Source organism: Lactuca sativa, chromosome 9 (genome assembly GCF_002870075.4).
Source record: "Lactuca sativa cultivar Salinas chromosome 9, Lsat_Salinas_v11, whole genome shotgun sequence".
Lineage (NCBI taxonomy): Eukaryota > Viridiplantae > Streptophyta > Magnoliopsida > Asterales > Asteraceae > Lactuca > Lactuca sativa.
The window spans coordinates 52,150,838-52,165,947 of NC_056631.2; the positions used below are offsets into that span (position 1 = coordinate 52,150,838).

General features: G+C 37.3%; 1 protein-coding gene across 2 annotated transcripts; it reads right to left on the minus strand.

The window, feature by feature from the left end:
- Positions 1 to 52: 52 nt before the first annotated feature.
- On the minus strand, positions 53 to 2,832 carry LOC111921229 (pentatricopeptide repeat-containing protein At5g42310, chloroplastic). 2 transcript variants are annotated; one of them, XR_006186687.1, is made up of 5 exons: positions 1,042 to 2,832; positions 808 to 960; positions 659 to 730; positions 388 to 582; positions 53 to 300 (listed from the first exon to the last, which is right to left on the minus strand). XR_006186687.1 is itself a non-coding variant. In XM_023916802.2 (5 exons), the coding sequence occupies exons 1-5, from the start codon at positions 2,794 to 2,796 to the stop codon at positions 273 to 275; spliced, it is 2,091 nt and encodes a 696-aa protein (XP_023772570.1). In that variant the 5' UTR covers positions 2,797 to 2,832; the 3' UTR covers positions 53 to 272. The 2 variants fall into 2 exon arrangements, 1 of the variants encoding a protein (XP_023772570.1); XM_023916802.2 differs by having other exon boundaries at positions 500 to 582.
- Between the last annotated feature and the right edge of the window lie 12,278 nt (positions 2,833 to 15,110).

Sequence of the window (15,110 nt, forward strand, 5' to 3'; positions counted from 1 at the left end):
TCGTTAGATCACAATCAATATCGCCAATATCTTATAATCATTGCTAAGTTGCTAACTTAGTAAAAAAATGTTATATCTCGTGACAAAATCCAAAGTTGCACTATTTAGAAACAATTTTTGTATCTAATTTAAGTTCCTTATAGTGTACATTTACATGATTACACTAAAACCTTGGTATGTGCAAATATAACACAAAAGTACACAAACCTCGTATGTATCATGGTGTTCAATATAATTCACTCCTTCACATCATTTTAAACGACCCATGAGCTTCACATCCTTAAAAGTCGATATATATACCTGTCCAACACAAAGTACCAAAATTTTAAACATGTAAAAAGCCGTGTTTTAATTTAATTTAACAAGCCAAGATTCTGTGAAACTAACCTCGTGTCACATGTGATTGAGTCTGCAGTTTTTCTGTTAGCTGACCTAGTACTTTTGACTCGTTTAAGGTTTGTACTATATGATTCAAGACTCAAGAGTCTTTCTCATGTACCTCAAAGCAGACCTTAGTGTAGCCCTAGCTTTCCCATCTGGAGTGCACCCATATGATACCATTTCCTCATATACACGTGGAACCTGAAAAACAAATTATGTCAATCCATTTTCTTTTTACAAAAATAACGTTTTTTTAGCTACATTACAAGTTACATACCTCACTAAATTTCTCCACGCGAATTAAAGCTTTCATGAGAGTAGTGTATGTGACAACATCCGGTTTCACACCCTGTAATTGGAAACAATAAAACGGTTATAAGTTTAAAAAAAAAACACGATTCTTGGAGTTACAATCTTTTCACTTACATTTTCCTTCATGTATTGTAAAACTGCAAAGGCTTCAACATCTCTTCTATCCTCACCAAATGCATTGATTAATGCATTTAGAGCTAAATTACTCGGCTTCAAACCATCACTTGTCATGATCCTAAACGTATTAGCTGCTTGATTTGATAAACCCTGATTCATGACATCATTTACATCAACTTAAAATTTTCATGAAACTTGCTATTTATGTGAGGAAGATGAGAACATACATACCCTTTGTGCATAGGCATTAATCAAGGCGTTATACATAGTCAATGATGGCTTTAAACCAGCAGACTTCATCACCTCTAAGCACTCGATTGCATCTGTATATCTCCCTGATTTTCCATATACATCAATCAGTGTAGTATAAGTAACAACATTTGGCAATAAACCTTCACTCTGCATCTTCCCCAACAAGTGTTTAACATCAACCCATTTCTCCTGTTGCCCAAAAGAATTGATCATTATGTTATAAGTGGTTGTACAAGGTAAACACCCTCTTTGCTGCATTTCATCGAACAGGTTCTCTGCTTTCTTGTGATCCCCTGATTTACAGTAACAATCTATGAGTGTGTTCATTGTTACAGTATCTGGCTCAATCCCATCAACTTTCATTCGTTCCACTGTTGCCATTACATGATCAAGGATATTGTATTTTCCAAATGTATCGATCATAACATTATAGAATTGTCTATCTGGCTTTACTCCACATTTCTGCATCTCTTTTAATACTTTAAATGTTTTTTGCCACTCACCTCTGTCACGATAACTTGCTAAAATCCTACTGAAAACTAATGAGTTTGGCTTTACATTGTTGGATTCCATCTCTTTCAGCACGATTCTTGCACTTTCCCATCTACCCACGTTCCCATATGCATCAATCAAAAGGCTATATGTATGATCATCAGGTGAAACCCCATTTTTCTCCATTTCACTTACTATTGACTCTGCATCTTTCAAGCTACCATTTTTAACATACCCTTTTAACACAGCATTGTAGGCTCTGGTTCTGGGTATCACTCCGCCTTCTTTAATTTCTTCAAAAATGGCTTCCGCCTCCTCGGCTCTACCCAAATTCCCCAACTGCAAAATCAAAGAGACGACAGTGGAGGTTCTTGGGTTCATCCCTTTCCCTTGAATCACACCTAAGAAGTACATAGCTCTATCGACATCACCTGATTTAGCAAACCCTAAAACTATATCATTCAACAATTGCCCATCTAGCTCGATAGCATCTGATATCATTTCAGCGTACAATTTTTCTAACAACACTGAATCGATTTTATTACTACGAACTAAAGACTGAATAATTAAGCTGTAATTCACAAAATCTGATTGGTAACCTTCCCGCCGCATCCTGTTCATCAAATTGATGGCTTTCTCCAACTCATCGTTACGCGCGCATGCACCAATCAGTGCATTATACGTAATGGGAGTCATCGTTTGTTTCTGAGATAACAAAAAAGCTTCGTATAACTTCTCGGAGCGTCCGAGGGCATGGATTAAAATTGAGTAGAGCAGTTCATATGAGAAACAGAGATTATGCTTCTGGAGCCAAGTAACGAGGGCGTATGCGATTTCGAAAGAGGATGTTGAAGAAGATGTCAGGGATTTGAGAAGAGAGTGCCATAGTGGACCTGGGACTACTCGGTATGACTCAGCGAGCCGTAGCTCGGTCTGGTCGAGTGACGTGGGTGAGTTGGAATCGGATGTTTCGGAGTCCGAATTGTAGGTGGAGAGGAACTGGAGGAGGGGAGAGAAGTCGTACCTGCGATGGGGGTAGAGGGAAACGACGGCGTCTTGTGTAATTGTGTCATCTTCGGATAAGAAAGGGGAAGAGGAAAAGGAGGGTGATGCACGGAGATGTGAGTGGCTTATGTGAAAGGTAGAGGAGGAGAGCGATTGTGGCAGTGGTTGGTAGAGGTTCCGGTGGCGGAGGAAGCGGTTGGTGGTGGATAAGGGTGGAGGGAGGAGGAGAGCGTTCATTTTGCGCAGGTTCTTGAGAACTGTTGGGTGGTGGGAAAAACAGGATGGGCATTCATCTATTTGAGAATTTATACATTTAGTCCCTAAACTATTAAGAAAATATGTATTTTGCTAGGGACGAGCAAAGGAACCGACCCGGCTGGAACCGGCCCGAACCGAACCCAGCCCGGGAACGAAAGTCGGCCAAAATTAAGAACCGAAACGGACCGTCGGTTCTACCGGTTCTTGCCGTATCTTCAATGTTGGAACCGGTCCTCGAGAAATAACAACATACGGTTCCGGTTTTTGCCGGTTCTACCGGTTCTGGTTCCTACCGATTCCCGGTTTCAAAAATCCACAAGAATATCGTCTTGTTCCCGGCTCGACCGGTTCCATCGGGTTCCGTTTCCGGTTCCGGTTCTGGTACCGGTTCCCCGGTCCATATGTTCATCCTTATATTTTGCCACCAAGCAGCTCACGTTTTATCAAATTTGGTATGGGTACCTATAAGTAATTAACACAAAAGTCCTTATGTTTATCATTAATAAAAAGAAAAAAAAGTTTGATCCGATAATCACTTTTATATACATCAAAACCAGAAGTGTGCCAAAGGCCTACCGGGGCATACACGCGGCGTAATACCAGTAAGCTCAACGTACTTCAATCCCAAGCAGTATGCGTGACGTACATCTTAGTACGCCTAACGTACTGGGTTGTTGTGCAATTTCAACCATTAAGTGCCTAATCCATTGTAACACCCTGAATTCATAAGACTTAGAAAGGTCAGAAAAACCTCAAAATCAGGAGGTAACTCGTCGAGTTGATGGAATGACTCAACGAATAGGAGTACGTTGTGGGTCGCGGGTTAAGTGACCTACTCGACGAGTCGGGGGACCGATTTGGCGAGTTGGTATGGGTTTGGAAAACCCTAAATTCAGGCCTTGTACCCTATTTAAAGAACATTATAACACTCCATCAACCTCCTAAATGCTCTCTCAAGTCCAGAGTGAAACCCTAGTGCCTTTCATGTGCTTGTGAGCCATTTGTGAGCATCCTTGAGTGTTTTAGATCTTGAAGAAGAAGGTGAAGCCTTGGGATACAAGAAGAGACTAGTAGATCCAGAATCCTCTTGCATCCTCCTCCATTTTCTGTTAAGAAAGTTTCAATCTTGACCATTATGGACATAGATCTCTCCTTTGTCACTTTTAGGTGTTTTTGGTCCAAGAACCCTAGCATGAGAGGAATGGACGTCCCAAGGGCTTATGTTTTCAGATCCAGCACCATTAAGGGTTGTTATGGCATAAAGCTGCAAGCTTTATGCCATAGGAATCCCCATGCAAACATAAGAAGTGTTCTTTTGGCCTTTTTAGCTCAAAAGGCCATGAATGGAGGAAAAGGCAGAAGCTTTGCATGGTTATGAAGTGGTTGGGTCCATATCTATGATTTGGATTCTTTGTGCTCGACTAAAATCGTCTAAATAGAATTGGACTTAGGAGGACTCGATGAGTTGCTCTTAGGACTCGGCGAGTCAGACTGTTTTTTTGCCCAAAACCCTTCTGTTAGTGGGTGTGTGTTGAGTTGGTAGAGGACTCAGCCAGTTGGGTTCATTATGGACTTGAAGATCATCGTACTCGATGAGTTCAAGGAATGAACTCGGCGAGTCTAAGGCAATATCCCTAACTTATGAAGATGGACTCGACGAGTTCAAAGGTGAACTCAGCGAGTCGGTTGTAAATGGATCCTGATGTGTTTAAAGGTGAACTCGATGAGCTCAAGGAAGACTCGACGAGTAGGATTGAAGTCCAGAGTTACGTGTGGATTGTGGGACTCGACGAGTTGGTGAGTCAACTCGGAGCATTGACTTTGACCGTTAACTTTGACCAAGTTTGACATGGGTTGACTTTTGAGGGTATTGTGATCTAAGTGTTATTTTGGGTATTGATAGTTCGGGGAGCCGAAGGATCAGCAGTTCAGGAGTTGCCGGTTAGCAGTCAGAAGTGTTCAACTAGTCTTCAGCAGTGTGAGATGAGTCTCCTCACTGTGTGCATGGTTCTACGGCCACAATACCAGCCCATTATGTTTATGTATCGTAGGAAGACCCAGGGGTTATCCCTAGGCACTTATTTTTGGGTTTTCTATGAATCAAATACACTCTAAAACTAGGCAGCGCAAAAATCGAAACAACGATATACCTAAGTGTACATGCATCCTATAGATCTATGGCTTCATGCTAATTACATCAACCCTAGAAAACTAAAACATAAGTAAGAAAACATATCTCTTATGTAGCCCTTGATCTCTATGCTTGAGATCTTGAACCTCCATGAAGTTGCTTGGATGAAAGGATCCAAACCAGAATCCCTCTAATGGTATCACACCCAATGACACAAAAGAGTGGAATAAAAATAACTAGGATAAGGGTCAATTTCCCAAACCCAAAAGGGTTAGAAATCGTCCCTAATAGGGAGAGGAAGAAAGGTTGGTGAATACTTCAAGCCATGGTGCAAGGAGGAATGAAATCCCTAAGACCCTATTTATAGCCTTGGATGCCTCCTAGGGTTTTGTACTCCTTCCCATATGGGATGGAGGCATAACCACGAAATTTCACTCCTTTCCCATGTGGGATGGAGTGAATTTCATCCAACCCTAATTTCATAAGGTTCTGGAACATTCCTGATTAACCAACTATCGATTAATGAACATTCAACCATTTAATTAATTAAACTGTTAATTAATTCCCAAAATATATTTCCAATTAGTTTCTAATTAATTATTAACCATAAACTAATTTCTCCTTTATTTATTCTACTCAATTTGGGTCTTGAAGGCAACCCAAAAGGACCCTACTATTATTAGAAATATTACCAATAATTAATGACCTTGGACACAATTCCAACAGTCTCCCACTTGGACAAGTCATCAACTATACGAGGACTAATATTTCTCCAATAATCAACAGACAGTTAGTCATCCAATGCAACTACCGAACTCTTGATCTAATCAAGATTCAACCCTTAGATAAGTGATCAACTATCCCTTCATTCTATGATATCTATATGAATTCGAGACATGGATACTGGTCAATCTCAAGAATTCAAGATTATGTTTCCCAATATAGATTTGTGACGACTACATCTGACTACTAAATTGAACACATCAATTTCAGTCAGGGCTCGGCCAAGCACTTTAGATGTCAGCACCAAATCATTAAGGGGCCCATAGATATCGCTTCTCCTATTAAGGCAGAAGGAACGAATAAACTTTGACTACATAGTTTTTGTCTATTTCATCATGTCAAACATAGACATACCCTTTATAACTACCAGTTACGGTGTAACATCCGGGTTCCCAGGTATTATAATTTATTCTTTTATTTTTGGGTGTTGTGGGGAGACTCGGCGAGTTGGCGTCTAAACTCGCCGAGTATGGTCGTGGATTCGTATGTGAGTTCACAGCTGGACTCAGCGAGTTCATGAGTGGACTCGGCGAGTCCACGCTTTTTAATGAAACCCTAATTTCTAGGGTTTGAGACCTATTTAAAGGGTCTTAGGGCCGTCATCTGCGGCCACCAACCCCCAGAGAGAAACCCTAAGAGATCTAGAGCGTTTGTGAGGAAGGAGAGGCCATTCTTGATCCTTTTGTGGGTGTTTTTGCAAGAAGGAAGTGACCAAGGCAAGAGGAGGTTGAAGGAGGTGCGATTTTAGTGGTTTTTGAGTTCATAGAGTTTGTATTGAGGTATTTTTCTCGGACCTTCTTCAGTTTTGGTGTTGATTCTTAGTGTTAGCGTTTTCTAACCCTTTTTGAGGTTGATTAAGTGGAGCCTTTGGTCCCTTCTCGAGTTTGTGTTCTAGATCTGGACCCAAAGAAGTCCAAAGGCCTTAACCCTTGGAGCTTTATGAGTCATTTTGGGAGCCATGAGCTTGGGATGTCATTTTTGGGGCTAAATCACCATTTTGGACCATTTAGATGTTATATGAGTGCCAAGGTCCGAACTTTACGTGATTATCATGCTTGGGGAGGCCAGATCTATGAATATATGGAACAGATCTGACCTCAGGAGTCGTATGGAGTTTGTGCATGGCATGAACTCGCCGAGTCTCAAGAACAGACTCGGAGAGTAGTATGAAGGTTTCCCGTAAATCACTCAGTGAGTGGACTTGTCGAGTTGGGGAATAACTCGGTGAGTCAGGATGAGTCAGGAGGACTGGAGTTCAAGGCGGAACTCGTCGAGTTGTTCTTGAGACTCGGCGAGTTGAGTCGGGGTGGCCCCGCGATTCATGCCAGGTGGAACTCGTCGAGTCAGGGGAAGTACTCGACATGCCAAGAGATGGACTAAGAGAGTCAGTGGACATGTGTAGACTTGCCGAGTCGCCCTAGTGCACTCGACGAGTCGGGTCAAAGTTTGACCGTTGACCTTGTTGACTTTTAGGGTTGAGTACAGTTGTATTTATGAGAGTATTTACTTTAAGTGATTAGGCGGAGGCTAGATTAAATTTCTACCGAGTCGGACACTTACTGAGACACCAAGGTGAGTCTTCTCACTATACGTTACCTAGAGTGGTATATTGTGTAGACCAGAGGGTCTTATATGTTATGTATGAGATTATGTGCTATGTGTTATATGTATGTTGTATGATGTTATAGACCGGGCCGGAGGGCCCAACGAGCTATGACCGGGCCAGAGGGTCCAACGAGCTACGGGACTGGAGGGTCCCGCTGAGACACATCGACCGGAAGGTCGTATTATAGCCTCGAGTGGCGTGTTTGTTATATGAGGTATTTTGGGGAACTCACTAAGCATTTATGCTTACAGTTGTTGTGTTATGTGTTTCAGGTACCAGTGATGAGCACGGGAAGGCGCCGACATGATTCGTACACACACACTTATGGAGTTTATGTTGAGATTCTGGGAAGATGTTTTGTGATGATAACATCTAATACAATATGTTTTGACAATATTTTATGAGTAAATGTATGTTTTAAAAATTAAAAATTGGTTTCAAAATATACGTTGTTACATACGGTTAGCATTGGAGTAGACCAATACATAACAGAATCATAGAGCAAAACCCCACATGCATCTAGGTTTGAAGAATAGAAGATATTATCGTCTTAGAATTACTCGTAACTAAATCCATGAAGTAATCTCTAAGCATGGGTTGGTCCAATACTTAAATCTCTATTAAGCACTCATGAGTATTAGCGCAATCTATATGTTATGTCCAATCAATATGGAAAATCCACTAATACTCATGACAGTCTTGAATCACTTCTTACTTCCAAGAGTATGACCGACTGTGGACATTTGAGTAAATTAATACTCAGGAAGTGGGATCCAAACATGCAAAAGTGAGAACGCAGTGATAAGCTAATTGAAATGACCGAACTCCATCATATATTAAGATCACCACTTAATAATCGCCAAATCAAATTAAAACTTATACCGCTTAAAGTTCTTGGGTTTTAAAACAAACCAAACTAAGAGTGTTTAAGCCAATTCATTTGCAAATCTAATGTCTCTCGACTATGTCTAACTGTCAGACTTGGTCAATGACATCAGCTTATGGAATGGATCGACAATATTATCTTTCGATATGACATATTGACTATGACGTCTTTACATTTGACTCACTATAAAATGTGTTGGTACTTACTGAGTATGTGTAATATGATCTTGTGTGACTTGGGATCCATACTCGAGGTAAGTTCACCCAAAGTCACAAAGAGACTTCATAAGGATCATCAATGATTGAATTTCAACAAAGAAGTCACTAATGAATCTCTTCTAGTCACATTGTCTTCTTTGCAATTTAACCAACCGCAACATACTCTAAGTTTGCAAAATCCACTATGGTGTAATACTTGGTACTCTTCCAAGCTAAAACATCACCATTCAGAGAAGCACGAAATCCGACTGCAAACGGAAACATCTCTATCAGTATGGAATTTAGCATTAATGTAACTCTTACATTAATCTCTTCCATATTATCAATATCATTTATTTTGTCCTCCAAAGAAACTTAAGAATGTTCTTGATCTTGATTCGTTGATTCTCACTAAATTGATCTAATTCAACTTGTCATGCACAAGGCATAAGAGTCATCAAATTTGGTACATGTTATGGCATATATGATCGATCCCATAGCAGAAGCATGTGGGACACAAATCATTTGCTTTAGCTCAATAGTAGAACCAAGACATTAGCATTGCTGAATGTCATGCCATACTATAATAAGCCTAAACTCCTTTTCGAGTTTCCTCAACATTCCATGTACTTTGGCTTAATCCAATGAATCACTTTGATCTATCTCCATAGATCCTTATTATGCACATGTATTTTATCTCCCATGTATATCATAGCGAAACAGTTCTCATACCAAGCCAAGCTTTTACACCTGCCAAGTTAGAATACAGTTTCCTAAAAATCGTACATTGTCTATGTACAATACAAGGGTGACTATAGTGCTCCCAACTAGCATTGACATATATATGGCTTATCTATGTTTCTCGAAATTCAAACTCCTTGAACTTTTCTCATTGAAACAAAGATTCCAATTACTCCCACTAGCTTTGACATATATATGGGTTATCTTTATTTCTCGAAATTCAAACTCCTTGAACTTTCTCATTGAAATAATGATCCCACTTGCGAGATGCTTATTTCGGTCCATAAATGCACTTATTAAGCTTACACATTCTTCAAAACCTATCTTGGTTTAATCATGTGGTTTTTCCTACCCATGATTGTCTCTACTTGAAGATCCACTTGCACCTAGGTTAAGGTTAAGTGCTATGTGTACCAAATAACAACATACATGGATTGAATCTCGCTTTCCAATTCCTCTTTCTATGTTATAGCCTTTAGGGCCTACCATAGCTTCCGATAGCTGGTACACTCTAATTGCTCCATACCAGTGACTCATTTACCTCAGTAATATAAATTCTTATATAACTAGGTTCATGACTTCTTCTATCAGATCTATAAGGAAAAAGTGGAAATATGTCAGTTTCCTTAATATCTCATTTAATTACAAATTGAATGCTATGCCCAACTTTAGACTCTTCGTTGGTTGACTCTTGAATCTTATCAAGATCAATGTGGCTCCCACTAGCCCTTTTGGAAATCAGCTCCCTATCTTGGAAGACTGCCTTTTGAGCAACATACACTTTGTTCTGAGAAGGTTTTTAAACAATTATCCAAAATGCTTGATGGGCTCTCCAACGAGATAACACATCTTTAATCAAAGTCCTAGATTGTCGAGCGCTTCACGACAAGCGCAAGCCTCATAATCGTAGACTTACATATATGGCAGTGAGGATAGAATCCCACTTCACATATCATAGAGTGTTTCAGGAACCTACTTAGTTGGCACAAGACCAAAGGACTTCTTGTAACACTATTCATGGTACAATCTACGAATTGTTAGTAAAAATAGTGCAACTCATCTAGTACAAAATCAATGAACGGTTTGTTTTCCTATCCAACTAACACTTCCTAGTGGTAGTGCTTTGGGCGGAGATAGATCATGAAACTCTTTCACGATCACTTAGATGATCGATAAAGTTTTGACTGAGATTCTCACTATGAATGTCTCATCCTATTGCCCAATTGATTCTTAACTTCGCTGTATGAGAGCTTTAAACACCTAAGAGGTTCCAGAATCACATTCATACGAAGTTGGTCTCACTATGTATCATGGTTAATCTGAATGGTCCATTAGTGTGAACTAATTCCAACAAATACTCACATCACCCTGTGACGCATTCATCATTTATCTTGATAAACAAGATTTTCATTTATCATAAGACTCGAGGTCAAATGATATCCAAAATCTGATCCAACTGGATACTTGGTAATGCATTTCTCATTTATGTATCCAATACTATGATTCCACAAATACATTTCACCCAAACATTTGGATGTATTTGAATAAGTACTTATTATGGTCAACCTGAATGATCCATTAGTTGAACTAACATCAACAAATATTCACAATAATACACCTTATTCAAATTTTCAAATCAATTTTGAACTATTGCTACTATACTAGCTTCATAGATTTCATGACTTTCTTTTAACATGTTAGAATGCTCCACATTTAAATAAGTCAGAACTATCTCATGAATCATAGTATAAACAATTTCAATTATAATACCACAGACTAGACATTTTGAAAAGAGTTGTCTTTTGATCCTATGAATGTAGCAAGGGCTTGGCATTCATTATCAAATTATTTTCTCCATGTTTTAGTCTTCTTACTTCATTTTTGTGACTGCACATTCTTGCAAATGTTAGCACTAATCCTTAGCAACACACTCAAGGTTTAGAAGTAATGTTTTGATGGCATTATAAATCCATATATTTGTTTGAATAACAAACATGGAAGAACTAGTTATCTTTTTATCCAATGGAAAGTAGCACAGGCTCGTGATCATTAGGAAAACTTCAACGATAAAATTACAGAGCACGATGAATGCAAAGCTTTCCATTAACTTTAAAGCTTATTGAACTTTTGCGACACCAATTTCGGTTTAGATGACACAAATTTTCTAACACCAATTTCGGTTTAGATAACACAAATTACGAGCATAAGCTTAGCAAAAAGTAGAAATCAAGAGAAACCCACTACTCGAAATTACCTCAAAAACTAATAGATTCGGCAATTTGATGATGAATTTTGATGTGAGTAGTACAATTAAGATGAGATAGTTGTGGATAGCTCATGAATATTGGTATTTAAAGGTTATATTAGTTCAAAATAGAAAATGTATATAAAACTGGTTTTACCCAAATCAGAAGATGATTTTCTGTATTGATGCCCCTGATGTGTATTGTTTGCATACCTTGGTGGGATACCTTTGCAACAATAATCTCCAAAAATCCAAATTGTTGCCATCACAACCCTGAACAAAAGAATTCAATCATCTTAATAAACTTGTCAAAATTCAGAAAAATTAAGCAAGTCAATTAATTATCAATTGACCAAGTAAATACAACTCAATCAAGGCTAACTTTATTTCTCTTAAGCTTCAAGCTTTTCAGGATCACGCCTCTCCAAGTAAATATGACCAGTTCTTCAAAGAAGTGATACCATGAAATTATTGCAACACAATTAGAGCATAAATCCATCGTAGGTTAGTAAAAGTTTAAAAATCGAAAGGCTTTATGTCAGTTCCATTGAAAGTATTGTCATTGAAATCCAAACTAAACATGCATCGTTTTAATCGAACATCTTCTACCAAATATTAAACTGACCTAAAATGGAAGAAGATACAAAATCAACATACCTGGAAATGTGTGTGTGTATTATTAACCTAATTCACTAAAGTCGAAAGTGTAGAGTGAGGAAGTGGCAATGGAAAACACCTTCTCGACATTTTGCTCATCAAGGCTAATTTGTGTAGGTCAGCCATTCGTCAACACTTCCAGCATCTAAAGCCTGTTGAAAACAACAAAAAGCACCAACAAATCCCGAAGGCATAATCATAAAATCGATGATCCAATTATAAAGAGGAGAATGACATGCTTACCTGATTAAGAACAAACGATTGGTAATGGTGGCAGGGCAGAATTGAGATGCAAGAAATCAATAGGCTTGAACTTCAAAAACTGATAGAAATCAAAATCAGAATCTAATCCGAGAAATCAATAAATGGGAAAAATACTCTCCAATCTGGATGAACATGTTCAGATAATGTTGAGCCCCACACTCCCTTTCCCCAAAATCAAAATCCTAAATTTATGCTCAATAACTCTCTCCAATAACAATGTTGGTGGCCGTTCACGATTATGGTGGAGGTTCGTTGCGGAAAATTGGTGCGAGGGGAATAGTAATGGTGGAGACGGCAGTCGTGGGAGAAATGGGGATGAGGGAAGTCACAACACTCTCCGATTAGGGTTTATGGGTATTGAATTTAAAGAAAGGGAAATGTGTACGTTCGGTGTTTTTAAGTTAATTAAATGGAAACATTATAAATTCTCCTCTCTTTCTAAAAAACGTTATAAATTCTATGAATAAACCAATAAGCATAACATGGTTGTATATAATGTATTAGGTATTATACCTCTTAAAATTCAAGAAACATCCAATATTATATATATATATATATATATATATATATATATATATATATATATATATATATATATATATATATATATATATATATATATATAGGAAGGTTCAATTGAGAAAAATAAGGTTGAGAATGGGGGAATCATTATCAGCCAATCATTTATGTTTGCCGCAAAAGCCTCCAACGTACCGCCGGAAATGGGAAAGAAATGCACATGTGTTTTTCAAGAAAGCATATTTCCTTAAACTATGCTAATCATTACCTTAATATATACAAAATCATTTTTTTTTTTGTTTTTTTTTATTTTTAGAAGTTATTTTTATCAAAAAATGATTTTAAATATACCAAAATTCATGATTTTTTATTCTCTACAAATAGACATCCATATTAATATAGTTTAAAGATAAAATAAAAAATTTACTTTTTTTATATTTTCAGCTATCGTTATTCATAAGTGAATAAAAATGCATCAGGTTTTATTACAGTACATTCGTTATTCACTTATGAATAAAAAGTATGATTTTTTTTTTTTACAATTTAAGTATCATTCATATATGAATATAATATATAATAAACATAGTATATTCATATTTTAATATTGGATAATGCATTCACTTGGGAATATTAGATGATATATTCACTTATGAGTATTGAATGATATTTCGTATGTGAATATTACATAGTATTACATGGTATATCACATGTGAATATTATATATTATATTCACTTGTGAATATTAGATGATATATTCAGTTATGAATATTACACAATATATTCACATATGAATATTACAAGGTATATTCACTTGTGAATATATTCACTTATGAATATTTGAAGGTATTTTGACAAATATATATAATTTTTATATGTTATTCACATATGAATAACATACAGACTTGCATATTTGTTTTGTGTTTGTAATAATCATATACTGATTCAGGTGAGAAAACATATTAATATGTGAATATAACGTGGTAATTTAGTTTATGCATTTCATCAAACAGTTGGCGTGCATACAAGTTAACTATTTTAAAAATGTTAAAAACATCAAGTTATCAATTCCAAATCATCATATACTTCCGATTTCGACTTCAGATGCGATATCCTATGTCTGATCGATTTCTCATTTTGATTTTGATTTCCGAAAATCCGATTGGGAACCTGTGAGTACCGATTATGAGTCCTTCAATGTCGACTGTGACTGCAATTCCAGAACTCCGATTCCAATTTCATGAACATCGAAGAAATTCCGGTTTAGTTAGAGAAATATAGATGATTATTGAAGGTTGGAGGAAAATTTTTGATGATGAACGAACTGTTATCGAATTCTCTATAGTTACGTATTTGAGATTGAAGGTTATTAACATATTTACAAGTTTGTCACCGTGTCTTTTTATGCTTAGATTAAATGAGTGGCTGATAATGATTCCCCTATTCTCAACTTTTTTTCTCAATTGAACCCACTTCTCTCTCTCTCTCTCTCTCTCTCTCTCTCTCTCTCTCTATATATATATATATATATATATATATATATATATATATATATATATATATATATATATATATATATATATATATATATATATATTATGAATTGCCTATAATTTATTCGTTCTGTTGTGCTAATCATATTTTTATTTCATTGTCATGAATTAATGGTCATAAGTATTTCATAATCAAATAAATAGCAAATTTTGACTAAGCTTTCTTAAAATAATTGCAAAAACAAACGTTTTGATGAACAAAATTAGAACTCGAGACTCGAAACAAATGCTACTCCTTCCTTACGGAGAAAGAAACCGACCCATCAACATCTTCTTCATTTGCGTCCACTCTTTAATGGGTTGTTTATTGAACCGCCTGCACAGATTTTGGATTAGCTGCCACCATGAGAAAGCATCTTCTTCCAATCTATAGGCTACGATTTCTACCTGTTCATCCTCCGGGATTTCATAAAACTCAAAAAATCTTTCGACATCCCTTGCCCACTCATTAAATTCGTCAAAATTAGGATTCTTCTTAAAAAGAGGTATTAGATCTACCTTTGAAAGATATTGATTTTGCTTCTTTACTAGGCAAAAACCCCATTCGCACTCCTCATCTGAAGAAGTCTCACAAGCACCAGTTAGTTGCTCTAGTTGCGGTGAAGGTTGCTGGTGGTACGGCGGTGGTTGTTGCTTGTAGTATTGTGGTGGTGGTGTAGGGAACCTTTTAAACTCAGAGTCCCTCCCTTCATATTGGATTTGTCGAAACTTTTG

Bases quoted from the DNA above. Each gene is read 5' to 3' on its own strand.
- LOC111921229 (XM_023916802.2), bottom strand. From the start codon at position 2,796: ATGAACGCTCTCCTCCTCCCTCCACCCTTATCCACCACCAACCGCTTC. The intron at 961-1,041 runs GTATGTATGTTC...GTCATGAATCAG, and splicing joins TTAATGCCTATGCACAAAGG to GGTTTATCAAATCAAGCAGC. The intron at 731-807 runs GTAAGTGAAAAG...TTCCAATTACAG, and splicing joins TACAATACATGAAGGAAAAT to GGTGTGAAACCGGATGTTGT.